The 15,808-nt window shown below is 34.4% G+C and overlaps 2 protein-coding genes across 3 annotated transcripts; one reads left to right on the top strand and one right to left on the bottom strand.

Annotated features, from left to right (window-relative positions):
* Nucleotides 1–73: 73 nt before the first annotated feature.
* Nucleotides 74–8,693, top strand: LOC128682966 (uncharacterized protein). Of its 2 annotated transcripts, none has more exons than XM_053768060.2 (9): nt 74–397; nt 719–944; nt 1,573–1,747; nt 2,049–2,234; nt 3,363–3,653; nt 4,144–4,298; nt 6,391–6,559; nt 7,575–7,734; nt 8,516–8,693. In XM_053768060.2, the coding sequence occupies exons 2-9, from the start codon at nt 798–800 to the stop codon at nt 8,613–8,615; spliced, it is 1,383 nt and encodes a 460-aa protein (XP_053624035.1). In that variant the 5' UTR covers nt 74–397; nt 719–797; the 3' UTR covers nt 8,616–8,693. The 2 variants fall into 2 exon arrangements, with proteins under 2 accessions (XP_053624035.1, XP_053624034.1); XM_053768059.2 differs by having other exon boundaries at nt 747–944.
* On the bottom strand, nt 8,613–15,209 carry LOC128682965 (uncharacterized protein). The gene is made up of 9 exons (XM_053768058.2): nt 14,708–15,209; nt 12,881–13,068; nt 12,430–12,665; nt 11,572–11,707; nt 11,072–11,219; nt 10,494–10,659; nt 10,113–10,245; nt 9,787–9,956; nt 8,613–9,707 (listed from the first exon to the last, which is right to left on the bottom strand). The coding sequence occupies exons 1-9, from the start codon at nt 14,909–14,911 to the stop codon at nt 9,595–9,597; spliced, it is 1,494 nt and encodes a 497-aa protein (XP_053624033.1). The 5' UTR covers nt 14,912–15,209; the 3' UTR covers nt 8,613–9,594.
* Between the last annotated feature and the right edge of the window lie 599 nt (nt 15,210–15,808).

Consider the following 15,808-nt stretch of genomic DNA (forward strand, 5'->3'; position numbering starts at 1 on the left):
AAATTATTGATAATCGATAAAAATATTTGATGTAGTTGTACTGCCCTACTACAATATCTGTCTGTCAAATCAAATCAAACCTCACACACACACCGTAACCACACGTCAGAAAGCCTGGACCAATAAACCGAGCCGGCAATTCAGATTTTTGGTTAGATAGTACTAGGATTGAACGCGCGAAGTTGTTGATAATATTGTAAAGTGTAAATACGAGTTTAATCGCGCATTTATCTGTGGTTTATAAAAATCTATGCACTTTTAAGATTTTTGTAACAAGTTTGTAGCACGTGATAGCAGTGTCCATAACTGGAAATAAAGTTTACGTGTAGATATTCGAGAAGATATTTCTTAAGCAACAATAATGACTAAAATATTTACTTACCGCAGTTACGATCAGGTAAGAGATAAAGTACTCAATAAAACTGATATTACATCAGTTATTATGCAATGAATATGAACAAATTTTACAAGTCTTGTTAATTTCATTTCTAACAGTTTTATTACTGAAGTTATACTGCTTAATAGTTCAGTGTTTTACCTTTGTCATTACCTATGATTACTTGCTTGACCATAGTGTGTCACTATCACCAACAAGCTTTTAGTGTAAAATTGAAGTTTTCTATATTTTACTGTGTGTTTTTAATTTCATATACAGTATTTATATGATTGCTAAATTAAACTTGATTGGTTGATTTCTTTCTGATTGTTGTATTTACAGTTATCAAAAACAATTTCAAATATTTTAGCATAATCCCAGACACAAGCCATGGTACAAGTACATAACAGTGGAGCCTCCCATGTTTTTCTACATGATGGCTTTCATGATCACGTCAGTCATCGAACAAACATTTTATGTTTACAAAGCATGCACAGTAAATCATGGCTACAGCAGTGAAATATGTTACAATATTAGCAACTATGAGGATATAAATAATGAAGTTCAGGTAAACACAAAATCTAGAATATATTGTTTTGTTGTGTAACTGTAACTACAAATAAAATGGTGAGAAATAAAATATTTAGGTACCTATGTAACTACATGTTGTCTGTTTAAATTAATATTTATATATATTATATTACAAATTTTATTTGTACCCACTTTGTGCATCACAGCTAGTATGCAGTGGTTCACTAAGTGTGCTCTGCTAATCTCTAGAATAAAAAAATAAATACTCCACAAAGATAGTAATTGCCATTTAATATGATTGAATTAATCTTGAAAAGGCATAAGGTTAACACTACAAAATATGAACTTTTTTACCATACTAATGCTTTGTCAAAGGATTCTGTCTACAAAAAAGTTTGAGAACTGCAGCTTTTACATATTCTTGCTACTTAGTTTTCTCTCTCTCTGTCTGCATGTTCCCAGTTGTGTTAGGGTTTGTGAAGATGTGCAAGCCTTAAAATTTTGAATATGCAGCTATGATTTTACAATTGGTTACCTGTCTGATTTCATCCTTCCATGGGAATATTATTATTGCCTAGACCCTTAGTTGCTTCGTACACACTTGCCACATTTATCTATGTTCCTTTAATTGTACAAAATGTATGACTAATTATTAAATTTTACAGTTAACAATTTCGACATTCCACCAATGGAATGGAGTGGCTGGTCACATTGTGCCTGTGTTTCTTGCATTTTTCTTGGGTTCATACAGTGACAAACGGGGCCGGAAGTCTATACTGCTGGCAGGCTTGCTGGGAAAACTTTATTTCTCTGCTATGATTACCTTAAATACAATAAAAGGTAAGCAACCAACATTTATCAATACACAATTTAATAAGACAAAATAATTTTAAACAAAATAATTCATGGTGTAAAATAGACTAAAAGAAAAAGTGAAAGTCGGTTGATGCATTTTTTTCCACAGTACCAATTCCTCCTCATGATTCAGAATGTCTTTGATTCACTTGAATAAACATTTACTTACTTAGTTTTCCTGTTACCTGCTTTCTATTTGTACAGGTAATGCAGTGTTTCAGGCAATGAAATATGATTCTTTTTCCTCTTTTGTTCATTAAAACATAGCAAGTCTAAAATATTTCAGATTGGCCAGTAGAATATGTGATATATACAGCTGCATTCCCAAGTGCCATTACTGGAGCAGATTTGGCAATTTTCGCCGGCTGCTTCGCATACATTGCTGACGTTACGTCTGTGAAAAACAGGACGCTTAGGGTCGGCATACTAGATGTAGTTTACTTGAGTACCATGCCCACTGGTGTCGCTATAGGTGAGCTCTTTCTGATTTTCCTCTAGCCATTAGTCTACGCGGGGTTAATGCGGATTGGTAGTGTGTATACTCCGAAGCATGGCGGAGTTCGATACTGGGCCATTCATCCTGTGACCGACTATTGCTAAAGTTGTTTGACTATCACAGGCTGAGCTGTAACACTGAGCCATCTGTAGCTCTTCATTATCATGTTAAACACTTGATTGACTAAAACTGCGACAGATTGGCGTACAGCATTCAGCTCAGTCGGTTAAAGATATCTGCTTCAAACTTGAGTTGCAAGATTTCACCTGAGACATAGTGATATATACATAATTACATTACAATTCAAATAAAAGCTTGTAAAATGGAAACATTTGTTATGTTGTCATAAGATTATATAGGTATGTTATGGACCAGGTGATTAATAAGAACATTATTTGTAATGCCCGGGCTCTTTGAATATGGAGAAGCGATTTCGGTTTTAATGTGAGAGATAAGATGTATGTACCTATGTAATACCGATAACACTAGGGGTAGATGCGAGAAGACTATGTGGAGTCGGTTTTACAGCAATTGTTTCTGTCACTAACTGACACTTTTGTAGCGAATAATCACTATTATTAAATTGATACAATCTGCTTTATGTCCCTTTGTCATAGCCCAATAGATGACGAGTATAATAATAATCCCAGTCAAATGATTTTTTTAGCACATTGCTATCTCACATTGAGCATTATTCAAGCTGCAGGGGCATTTTTGACAACGTCTAAGTAATCACTTTTTCCATAACATATTACTGAAACATGATAAGGATTTTGATCTCCTCTCTAATTTATACAAACAAGTTAATAAAACAGCCTGATAACAGATGTTAACTCAGGAGTTATTTAATTTTCTCATTACCACATAATATACCAGAAATATAATTTTGCTAGCTTCGAAACTAAAAAGTACCATATATCCTATCCCATATTAAATTCTATTTATAACATACTAGAGAGATTGAGAGATTGTAAAGAAATAATTCATCTAAATCTCTCTAGTAGAATTAGATTAGCTTAATTGAGTAACAAAGATCTTCACTTTCTTGTCATGTGTATCAGGACAATGTACCTACGTAATAAAAATTGTTTTGTTTATTTTCAGGTAATGTTTTATACAAAAATGTCGTGAACAAGTCGTTCACCGCAATGTTTGCCATCAACACTTGCCTGATGGTACTGGCGACGCTGCATTGTCTCATATTCCTCGAATGGCAAACAAGGCCCGAACAAAAATCTCTCAGAGAAGCCAACGTGAAGAATCCCATTACTGATTTCTTTGATGTCAAAAATATAAAGCAGACATTAGTTACTTTGACCAAGAAGAGAAATAATAACAAAAGGATATTTTTATGGATATTACTTGTTTCAATGGCGTTTTACACGTTCCAAAGAGGTACGTTTATTGTTATATATGTCAAATATAAGGTACTTCTACTAGCTAGTACCTAGGTAGTTAACAGGTGATTCGATCAGATCAGTTGGTGAAATTTTTTATCATCTTCGCATGTTCCTGGTTGCATTTTGGGTTTATGACGCTGAAGTGTCAGTGTGAAAAATAAACGTTAAATTTTCGAAGATACCGCTGTGATTTTGTAGCCGGCCTCTAGTTGAGAATACTGTTGTTGCCAACAGACAATGCTACTAGGGTATGTCTTGACAGCTGGCAAGCTAGTAGCATTGTACGACATCGACCGTACGGTTTGGAGTGATCTTTTTTGTAGGCGAGACCAAACTAAGGTATAGTAGACATGTCCCCAATTTGTAAAATTTCTGTAAACAACTGTTTACTATTGCACTACTTAAAACATCAAACAATTTCAGTTGAAAACAATAAAATTAGTCATTTCTGTCATGTATTATACACTTGTATGTTTCAATTACAGATGAACGCCCTATGATGTATCTGTACACCACGAAAGTTTTCAAATGGGATGCATCAGATTTCAGTAATTTTAGAACATTTCTGAGCTCATCCTACGTCTTGGCCATGTTGTTTGGCATTCCGATTATGACCAAGCTATTCAAGTGGCGCGACACGGTATGTAATATTTTAAATTACAAAGCGTGAGTATCGGGCCCCTCATGACGTAGTATTTCTTGTATGGTATATAGTGTGTTGTATTTCTTTTGCAAAACTTATTTAAACAAATAACAGTACGTAACAGTACAGTACATATCAGTACCGTTCCTAACTAGACCACTTAAACTATATCTTATCTAATGATATCTTTAGAAAGTTTGTTGCAAATATATACATGTCTATAGGCACAACTTTTTTCTTCCTAATATTATGATTGATGTCTTTATCATTGTCAGCTTTTATCTCTCGAGTCAATCAGTAAACCCTTAGGTTATTTTTTCAAACGTGACATAAGATAATCATGACCGGGCTTATACAGAGTCATGGAAGAAATACCATAATCTTATAATGTAAGAATGATATGATAAATGAGAGATTACTTTTGACATATTGTGCAAGGGCAATAAGATGAGATACAAGAAGATAAATATGCATAAATATTTATACTTCCCCTACTTTTTCTTCTTTATCCATCACTCAATCTCTCAAATTCAATTTACTGGCTCGAAGTTATTACTAACAAAATTTTAGGGCATCTACTTTTAGAAATCAATGGTATATCTATTTGATATTTGACTTGGATGAGTATATAACGAGATAAACAAATAGCGTACAATAATAAAAACAATGGCCTTGTAAGGCTGTTGTGATGTAATTGTCATCTTCGTAGTATCTAACATGTAAAACTTATACATTATATTTATCGTTTAAGTTGATAGGTCAACTATACAGATTAACTGATAAAATCTCCACATACTCATGAAAACCAGATTTTTGTCTTCGTATATTTAGTTTATATGGTAAATATCTAGATGTTGCCAGAGGCTTTGCGAGCAAAGTGGGAATTTTAGGATAAAATAAAGGTTAGGTTAGTTAAGATTAAATAGGCTACTATCACTATCTTTATAATAGTGAAATAATTTATGGATTTGGTTCGGTAGTTTCGAGGATTACCAGCATCAAACATACAAACTCACAAATGATTACCTCTTTATAATAATGGTAGAGATTGCGGTCGTCAATTTATCGCGTGATGATGTATGGAAACGATATGTCTATATCTAATACTCGAATAGTTGCAATGAGTGACACTACTACATTGAGTTTTTTTCAGTGTTTTCGATTCTGTCAATGAACATAGCTAATAAAATGAATTACTGAAAAATAAACTAGGTATACTTAGTTATAGATATTACTTACTTAATTGTAGCGGCAATGCATTGTTTTGATAACACAATTCCGTCTAAGTACGTAAGATCAAATAATGCAAACTGAAACCACTAAGATCTTAATCCTTGATAATATTTGTAACTATAGCTAGTACAGTGTGGCCAAATAACAGGTTATAACACTTTAATTTTTTAATTTGATTCCATGAAATATAAAATAAATATCAAGTATTCCTTGTTAAATATTGTATTTAGGGACGGCAGTTAAACTTGGAAATAATGTCAAACAAATGTCCACCTCTAACACCACCGCAGATGTTTCATCACGTTTTTACACATTTCCCGCGTTATCCCCGTGACTGTGTCTCGAATATTTTGTTTTAATTGCTGAAGATTCATTGGCCTGCTAGCATAGACACGTCCTTTTAGATATCCCCACAAAAAAGTCAGGAGCTGCAGGCGATCTTGGGGGCCAACCAGTGTAACAGTTTCTGGAAATTAATCGACTGAGAAACATTCTTTTTAATGTTTCGTAAAACATTTTAATAATTAAATAATTAAAACACGTTGTTCCGTCGTAAAACGCTACATAATAAATTTGCCGTATCTACACTAATTTTAATGTTGTAATTTTCATGTAACAACTGTCATATTTACCGCCGAAACAAAATGGCGGCAAAACAAAGTTGTATACCTCCAAGTTGGCCATCCTGTATGTCTACTGTGGCCCGGGTTCTGACGGGGATATTTATCTATTGATAAACCTTCAGAAGTAAATTGTCTTAGTAACAACTAAAACGGTATCAAATACAAACAATGAGTCGAATCCGTCGTGGAGGAGGGCTTTGTGTTGTACTCTAATTATAATGTGATAATTTTAGCTCATAGTTATGATCGGCGCATCGGCACACATTGTCGGGCACTTCATATACGCACACGCAACCGTCGAAAAACTCTTGTATGTCGGCGGAGCGGCGGCGGCTTTGGGGCCATGTGTGGCGCCTCTGATTCGATCTATGATGTCCAAGGTGTTACCCACAGCTGAAAGAGGTCTGTATTTTTTATTATATTTATTTTTACGAACAACATACAACCCAAGAAATCTATGGAAAACTAGGGGAATATAAAAAAAAATCCTTTTTATGGTTTGGGCGAATAATAATGATTTACCTCAACCTAGCGTATTCTTAATGCTCTGAATCCATTTGAACGCATTCCAGATTGCGATATTTATGACTATGCGCACTTTCATGACGATAGCAATATTAGCAATGCACTGGTTCTTCAGTTCGCCCCGATTTCAGAATCAGGTGGAAGCGGCATAGCTAAACATTTGGTCCCTTATTAATTTTGTCATAAAACACATTGATTTATTTGACCTACCTATGATAAAAGTGGTACATCATACACAGGGCAAGACCAGGGAACGGACCGCTATCCCTTTCACGGGTTTTGAAGGGGTTTTGAAGGCGAAAGCCGTTCGGTTCTGTAACCCGTTCAATTTGCTTTGGTAAGAGCTATATCAACCACTACAAAACCCTTTCTTTGAGGTAAGTCATATGAAGGGGTTACCCGTTCAGATAGCAGGCTAATTTATGCTTTAAGCTCAGGCCATACGGTCTTAATTTGAATAAATTGCAATGCACAACAAATCTACTAAGCGCGTACGGTAAAGCGGTGCGTTATTATTTACACGATTCAATGTGTCGTTTCGTGTCTTTTAGGCTCTTCACACGGAGCTACGCAAATTTGCACAGGAGCGAGGTGTGATAAAAACTACACCCCTCTCCCCCCGCAGGTATTTAAGGGGAAAGCCGAACAGAGTAAGCGCTATAACGAACGGGTTACCCCTTCGAAAGAGTTAGCCATATCATATGGGAAATCCTTTGAAAGGGTGGCCTCACCATATGGGATAGTCATTGGATTGGGTTAGCCATAGAACACGTAAGACAAGAATATGGGAAAGCTTTTCAAAGGATTAAGCAAACGAACGGCTTGTCCGGACCCTGGGCAAGACACGCCCAGTGGTTTTCGAAACGGAATAATAAAAATGTTACTGTTCCAGGTGTTGCATATGCGTTCCTGTCGGTTATGGAGAATGCAGTAGCCATGTTCGCGTCCATCATATACTCTCAAGTGTACAAAGCTACATTCAATACGAATTACATTAACACCATATTCTATTTCACTATGTCAACGCAAACCGTCGTATTTCTGCTAACTTTGTAAGTTCACCTAGTTTTTACCAATATACCATTTTCAACATATGATAAAATTAGAGGTAATAGACTCGGTTGACACGTGATGAGGAGAGAAGAGAATCATTTACTGAGGAAAGCTTTAAGTAGGAAGGTACATGGATATAGAGGACGAGGAAGGCCTAGGAAGAGATGGATGGATTGTGTTAGGGAGGATTTGAGGTTGCTGGGGGTGGATCCAAATATAGCAAAAGATAGAGAATTGTGAACAAGGCAAGGCAAATGATGATGAGGCAGTCCTAACAACTATGTTTGTTACACATTTCCTGGTAATTAAATAAATATTTTCTTTTAACAATATGCAGTTTTCACCTCATCGCCACGTGACACAGTCTTTAAAATCCCTGCGTCGACTAAGTAGTTATAAGTGAGTCTAAGTAGAAAGAGAAGCAATATAGAAACAATGTTTAAACATACGTTCAACATTATATATGCTTAGTGACCGTTCATCCAGACGGACACTTTTAGCTTATCCTAGACCTCCGAGTCCCACATGCACCGATCGTTTCGAGGGGCCTTAAGCCATGCGATCATCTGATGAATTTTTATTTTCTCTTTTACGAAATAAAAAGACGGCAGATTTTAATAGCCTGTCTGTCATGCCACATGACATTACAAATCACTGTTAACGTCCGACGAAGGTGTTGTTTTTCCGTGGAAATAGGTTAATTTTCTGCATTCTAGAAAAATGACAATTACAAGCGTGAGAACTAAAAACTTTTTGTAACTTATATTTTTTGTTTTTCAGAACTATGGAGATAATGTTGAAGGGAAAACCATTAAACACACTTGTGGATCAGGAAGAAAATACTATAAGTAAAATTGAAAAAGAAAATGACGAGTCCTGACATTTTAACACATATTTTAATTGATTATATCTTATCCATGTAATATAACGAGTTACAATACGATAAAAGTATATAATACTATTTCGTTTAATTTCGTTTCTGGACTATGACGCTGTTGACAGCTCAAATAATATAATACGATTGTGATAAATATAATTGTGAATGAATATAATAGCAAACACTGCATTAATCTTCAATAGTAGTATTCTTAAGATCTAATTTATTTTACGAGATTGATTACTGTTCTTAGTACTAATGAAATTTGAGCATAATATCCCATTAAATGGGACGCAATACAAATATAAATTAATCAAATGCAATTATAAGTTCAATTTGAATTATATAAAATTGACGCAATCATTAATTTTAATTAAGATAAAAGAAAATTCAATAAATATAATTTTAAATATAAGATGTTACTTATTGTTAGCTTTATATATCTAAATTGACATCAAACATTAATACGTAATGTTATATACTATTGTAGTTAAAGTTAAACATTAATAAGTTGTATTGTAGTTACTAGATTACATTGGTAACTATATGTATCTAAATCGAAGAGAAACATCAATATGTAGTTACTGGTTTACATTGGTAACCACAATATATGTATCTAAAACGGCGACAAATATCAATAATTTGTGTATGTATTGTAGTTACTGGATTACATATTTAATTGGTTACATATTTATTACATTGTTGACATTCAGAATGACTAAGAACAATGTGGACATGGTATTCAGTGGCGCAGTCTTTCATTAATACGTTCTTGCTGGATCAGTCGTGCCAATATAGCATTTTGGAATGCCGTGGTACGGATCATGTATAACATTTTCGCGACGAAAAACACAAGGCCGAGCCATGTAACGATAAGCCTAAAAATTTGACGAGCCAGGAACCAGTGTACACAGTCAGTATTATCAAGATCATCTGGAGTTGCATGGGTAAAAACCTGGTGTAAGCAGGTGTACAGAGACAGTCAAGGGAGCTCGAGCCAGGAGTCTAGATGCTGCTCGATCTCGACACGGGCCTTCACCAACTCGCTAGGATCCTCGTCTCTCGAAGGGTACATATTGGCGCAATGCGCAGTTCCTATAATATATAAAACATAAATAAATAATTATAGTTTAATTTACAAATGAACGTTCAATCTTATACGAAATAAAGTAACCTTTGATAAATATAGCCGGTGCATCATTGTCTTTAGTTTTTATGATCCCCAAAGCATGCCAAGGGTCTACAGAACCATGTACATATACCACTCGACTGACTTCTATGTCCAAGCCACCATAGTTAGTATTCGTTGAGCTAACGGCTGCCTTCACAAAATCCTTATTGAATCTAAAAATAAAACGAAGAAGTGTTATGTACATTTCAAGCGACGGCAGACAGTGTAATTGCATACAAGTAAAATTATAACTCAAAAATTCTTGGATTGATCCACACACAACTACACACAAAAAGTTAATTTTAATATAATGTAAGTCATACACATACTTTTTACCAAATATATCCTCACACTGCTTAATAAAAAAATCAAGAGGAAATAGGTTTCCAAATACTTCAATTTCTCGGGATGAAGTTTGATAAAATCCAAACTCGGTACACGTTTGGTATGTCCATTGACGACCTAAAATGATAGTTCTGTTAATGTATATTTAAAAAATAATAGAGTAGGTACACTGTCAAAGTTACGAATTAGGTATCATTATTTGTCTCCTTTCTTCAAGGTAGCCTGGAACTCCTAGAGCCATAAGACCGCCTATTGTACCTCTCTAGTTCTTGTCATTGGTGCAATTAAGAGTTTATACTTACTTCGGTACTCACTATATCATAAAAATAGTAAGTACATATTTTTTTAACAATCTAACATCATACCCCCTTCTGATCCCCATGATACGTTGCGCAGTTCCTGAATCATATTTTTGTAGCTGTAGTCCATGCATGTCTGGTTATTCTTAGCCAACATAATTTTATTAAAGGTAGCAAGTTTCTTGTAAGCTGGTTTTGGTTTTGATCCACGGCTAGTTAACATATTGCACACCTAGAAAGCAATGACTATAAAGTACCTCACACAGACAATAAAAAAAACACAAATCAATAAAAAACAAGCGAGTTTGATTTGAGATAACATTTGAAGTATTACGTTATTTCATCAGAATCCATTCAGTACAATTATTTAAAGTCGATTACAATATTTCAATTTAAAATAACAATAAAACATAATGTTGAATTGTAAATCTGGCAACATTCTTTTTACTTTATTGTTTTAATTCTGAACTACAGGCCTATTATCTGAATTAAGAACATAAAACACAACATACACTCATCTTCCCTGGGTCTGTCCAAGTAATTAATTCTTTTTATTAGGCTTTCCTTTGTTCACCGCTTTCCTATGTTAGTAGACACTTTCGTCCCTTGTTAGTGAAATATTAACTAAAGCTTCAATAACTTACTGTATTTATCGTGAGGTTTTTAAAACGATTGTCGGCGCCAATTCTGTTATCCTCATTATATTGAACTAGATCGGCAAAATCGTCAGCGATGGAGTTGAAAAAATTCCTTATATCATCACTAGTTGCATTAGAGAAAGCCTGGCAGACCCTTGAGTAAAATTGCTTAATGTTATTAATTATTGTTCTTGCAAAAAATAACAAGAGCATGCTCAGCCTTTAAAGCTATATCGTGCAAAAAATTTTTGCAAAATAACGGGTCAATATTATTGTTTTGTATCTCTTAGCCGAAATATCATATTTAAAATAGCGTAAGTAAACCAGATGCATGTTGTGTTCGACTCGCACGCAAAGGTGTATTAATTAGATAACATACTTCAAGCTATTACACCAAGCCGAATCAAAACTTTTATCAATAAAGATACCTGAGCTAAGCAGATATCGAATTCGCGAACATTGAAAGCTAAAAGATATTCTATTAAACATAATAGAATAGAACTCACTTGAACTCCTTTTCAATTTCTTTGGGATACTTTTTCAACAGTGTCACAATCTGTTGGTGAGCAATCATCAACTCTGTGATACATTCGTCTCCTCCAGTTTTTTCACGTAATGCATTCAGAACCACTTGATAATACTCTGAAATAATATGTTCCCAAATATCAAACGTTATTCTGATTCGCTGACTCTTTTACACTAGACGCAGGTCATGTGATGTTATTTCGCTGTTAATAGTATACACATACCTACTTTTAATTATTCTTATAAATAATAGGCAGATCGGCAATATGTACTAGGTACGCGTTCATATTGCTGGGCCATAGATAAATGCTGGGCTGAGGTTTATAAAAAAAAATATAAGCGTGCAAAAGTTCATTATTAATTACGAGGCAGGATTTTCACGCGATGCAAAGCCGAGCACTAAACTTATCTGAATGTGTAATGATCAATAATAAATAATATAAATAATACGTATGCGTTTTTCAAGAGACTTGAAGTCATCAAGTAGGTAGATACCTACTAAGCAAATATACAATAAGACGATGCCCCAATTTTTCAAAAAGTGAAAGTGAATTTTGAAAGTGAACATTTGAAAAATATAACACATTTGAACAATACATTACCAGCTTTATGGTTTATCATTTCATAAAACTGGTTCGCTGTTGTTTATCAGCTGAATAAATGTTGTATCGCAATTCGCCACATACTATATGTGTAGGTAGGTAAAGTAATTCAACTATGTTAGGTACGTAACTTTATTTGAATAGATATTTATTTAGCACGAAGTTTCATGCTAAAAAAATATCACACGTGTACTATTAACAAAAATAACGAATGAGAAAAATAGGACAAAATCATACCCATAAAATCAACTTTGGCCAGAAGCGGTCCGCTGCTGGAGACAGCAGCATGCACTAAATGCGGATATTTCATTCTCAGCCAAGCAGCTAAAGAGCCGGGGTAGGAGCCCCCGAACGCTACCCATTTAACAGCATTCGGTAGTCTGTACTTGGCTCTCATGGCTGATATGAAATATGCTAAATCTGCTAGTGCTTGAACAGATGACAAATACTTTAAGTTTTTGGTACTTAAATCTCTGTAAGCAAACAAAACCACAATTAAAAAAGCAATGCATTAAAATAATGAAAAACTATTATTATACTACATATTGTCCATTGTTTTGCTATCTGGAAATTTAGTAAGCGTAGCAATAGCATTCCCATTATTCTTCTATTACCTACCTATTTAGGTATTTGTTAAAATTTGGTATAAAATCATGAGACTTAATAAAACTTTAACAAATAAACTTACTCAGTAGGGTGCGACTTTCCATAGTAGCGATGTTCTAAATTAAGACAAAGAGCTTTGAATTTCTTTGCATATTCTATCCATGCCCCTTTGACTAGCCACCTTGGATCTGCAGGGCCTTCCCCGCCAATCATCAAAAATACTGGCCCGGGCTTATTAAAGTCGAAAAAACTATCATTCATGTAATAAAGCTGAAATATGAAAAAATATGTATGAAACAAAAGGAATTCAGGACTGGCACAGTCGACAGCCGACAGAGCCTGTGGAAATTAGGGTAAACATCGTAGGTAGTTACATAAATAAGTCAAAGCATTTAATAAGTATGTAATGATTTTTTATAAAACGTTCCGCCGCGCATATAGGTACTTCATTTAATATTTGCCCCGTTTACCCGGCTGCTAAGCGTATTGACCCCACAGCAACTACGGCACGCTGCGCGCGCAACCTGTGCGCGGTAGGCTTGAATTTTATTCATCATTTTTGGCTTCTTACCATGGTACTGAACTGCTGCTTTATATAAGAATGACGTTTATCCTAACATCCTAAATATTATGAGTACTAAACCAGGTTTTTGAGAAAGTAGGTAGTACCTAATTAAGTAATGGAGAAATGCAAAATGCACATGGGCGAAGGTGCGGTAAAAAACTACTAACAATTAATAGATATTCACTAATTTGTTGGAGTGATAAATTAAAATAAACTACTACATGGCCCTAAATTTTTTAATATCTCAGTTTCTCAAATTTATAATATCATGATGATCTAAGTTAATAAGTACCTATCTGTAACTACATTCTATTTGAAAATGATTTTGCAATTTGTATTTTTAGTTTTCATTCAGCTTATCCAAGAGCTTGATTCCCTTGCACTATTCAGCTTGTATACTTTGTTTTTTGTTTTTGTTGTTGTTATACTTTTTTTTAATAAAAAAGTTAAAGCATAATTTAAATTAAAGTATATTTTATCTAATTTCAAATATTATTAAGTGTTGTTAGAATAGAAACAAAATATATTTTAGCTAAGTATTTTTTTATGAAATACTGCGACCCCAGATCCTTTACAATATTGCATATCCAACCCATTTACTGTGTACTACTTACACTACTCCTTATCCATATTCATAAAGTGGTCTGAGCTTCAGTATTGGGAATAAAAATAGCTGATGGTGATGTTTATTGAAATTAGATCATCTTCGCACCTAATAGTACCTACTGATGACAATCTGTATTGTAAAACCAAGATGGCCTCTCTACAAAATGGTGGATTACATATTTTTTACAACTATCTCAATGGGTATAAAAGAAAGGCCTAGACCAATAGAGTTCACATTGAAATTGAGTTAGTAAAATATCTATAAAGTGGGCTATAGACATTCCAATTCATTCCGAGTGCAGCTCAGTCGCCCTGGTACATGATACCAAGTACCTGGGTGAATTGTGCTGTATCACAAGCAACAACTTTTAAGTGTCATCAATGCCATAAAAGTGATTTAAAAAATGATGTGATAACTGGTACTTGAGATCAATCAAATTATTTTTGCTAGCTTTAGATAAAATGCCAAATTAATACTTAATCAGGTAAAATCATATAGTCTGAAACTCTGCTCTTAGCTCCAAAACACACTAAAATGGAATTGGATGGGATATGTTTGACACTTGAAGCCATCTGTACACATTTGACTCCTAGATACGGAAAGACAAAATGTGGTAGACCCAGGAAGCAATGGGTTGATAATTGGCGAAGTTTTATGAAGAAATGGTTGGCCAGAAGTAGGAAGAAACAGGCAAAAAATAAATAAATTGATTGCAATGATTTAAAAAATGTACTCACCTGTTCCCATGTTTGGTTGTTAGTTCGACTTGAATGGTCTAATTTTTGCGTAAACCAGCGAGGCTCTGGTAAATGTTCTACGTTGCTCCCTCCAGGTAAACCTAAATTGCCTCCTCTTCCTCTACCCAATCGGAAATGCTTGGACCCCCAAACATTAAAAATTACAAAAGTTAATAATATATAATACATATAATGGAAACGCATTTTTAAGTGTACAGATTGTTACAGTTAAATAAACGACCAATTTTCACATAAGGGCTATAAAGTGGGAACAAAGGAAATACGAATCTACTAAAGTACGAGTATCTATCTCTACCGCCCGGTCTACAATACAAAGAAAATTAGGTATACACTGCACTGCATAGACTGCACTTTTACGCATGCACGGGAAATATTGATTTCTTAGAGGTAGTTTTGATTTGATTTTTGACGTTTTTGCAGTTGCGGGACGAACAAACGGCGCGGCGCAATCGCTCGCAGCAGCTCTCCTCTCCTTGTTGTTATTGATTTTGTCGGTGAGCGACGTGCGACGTCTGATTATTATTAAAGCTTCATTATTTTTCTGCTCTTTAAGGATAATATTTCTAAATATCCTAAATTAAAATTGGACTAGTAGGTATCTCAATCAATTATGAAAAAAATGTAATCAATTTTATCAATCATGGGCAAAAATAAATTTTATCATAACTTACGATGCATTCTGTGGTAGTATTCCCATGCCTGATAAGATTTAAAAAGTGTCAGTTTGATACTGATGACTTTATTGCATGTCACTGTCATCCTTAACGTAAACGTCACATGAAGTCATTATACCTAGGTACCTATTTTGAGAATAGATTATATAGGAGTGTAACCACTATTATTGTCCCTAGATTTGGGGAATTTTTAGGGTTAAAAGCGATTTTCTAAAACGTGTTATCATTCTTATTTTTAAGTATTGAAAAAATAGTTCACTGCCGGGTCTGTCTGTTCGCGATAAACTCAATAACTACTGCACGGATATTCACGAGGTTTTCATCAATAGATAGATGAAGTAATTTCTGCGGAATCTTATAAAAATTTGAAAAAATATACACATATTATTATGTCTATATCTTTTAA

The sequence above is a fragment of the Plodia interpunctella genome, chromosome Z (assembly GCF_027563975.2).
Source record: "Plodia interpunctella isolate USDA-ARS_2022_Savannah chromosome Z, ilPloInte3.2, whole genome shotgun sequence".
NCBI lineage: Eukaryota > Metazoa > Arthropoda > Insecta > Lepidoptera > Pyralidae > Plodia > Plodia interpunctella.

Bases quoted from the DNA above. Each gene is read 5' to 3' on its own strand.
- LOC128682966 (XM_053768059.2), top strand. From the start codon at position 362: ATGACTAAAATATTTACTTACCGCAGTTACGATCAG. The intron at 3,654-4,143 runs GTACGTTTATTG...TTTCAATTACAG, and splicing joins GTTTTACACGTTCCAAAGAG to ATGAACGCCCTATGATGTAT. The intron at 6,560-7,574 runs GTCTGTATTTTT...TTACTGTTCCAG, and splicing joins GTTACCCACAGCTGAAAGAG to GTGTTGCATATGCGTTCCTG.
- LOC128682965 (XM_053768058.2), bottom strand. From the start codon at position 14,911: ATGCGTTTCCATTATATGTATTATATATTATTAACTTTTGTAATTTTT. The intron at 11,708-12,429 runs GTATGATTTTGT...ATATTATTTCAG, and splicing joins GGCCAAAGTTGATTTTATGG to AGTATTATCAAGTGGTTCTG. The intron at 10,660-11,071 runs GTAAGTTATTGA...ATTGCTTTCTAG, and splicing joins AAAACCTCACGATAAATACA to GTGTGCAATATGTTAACTAG.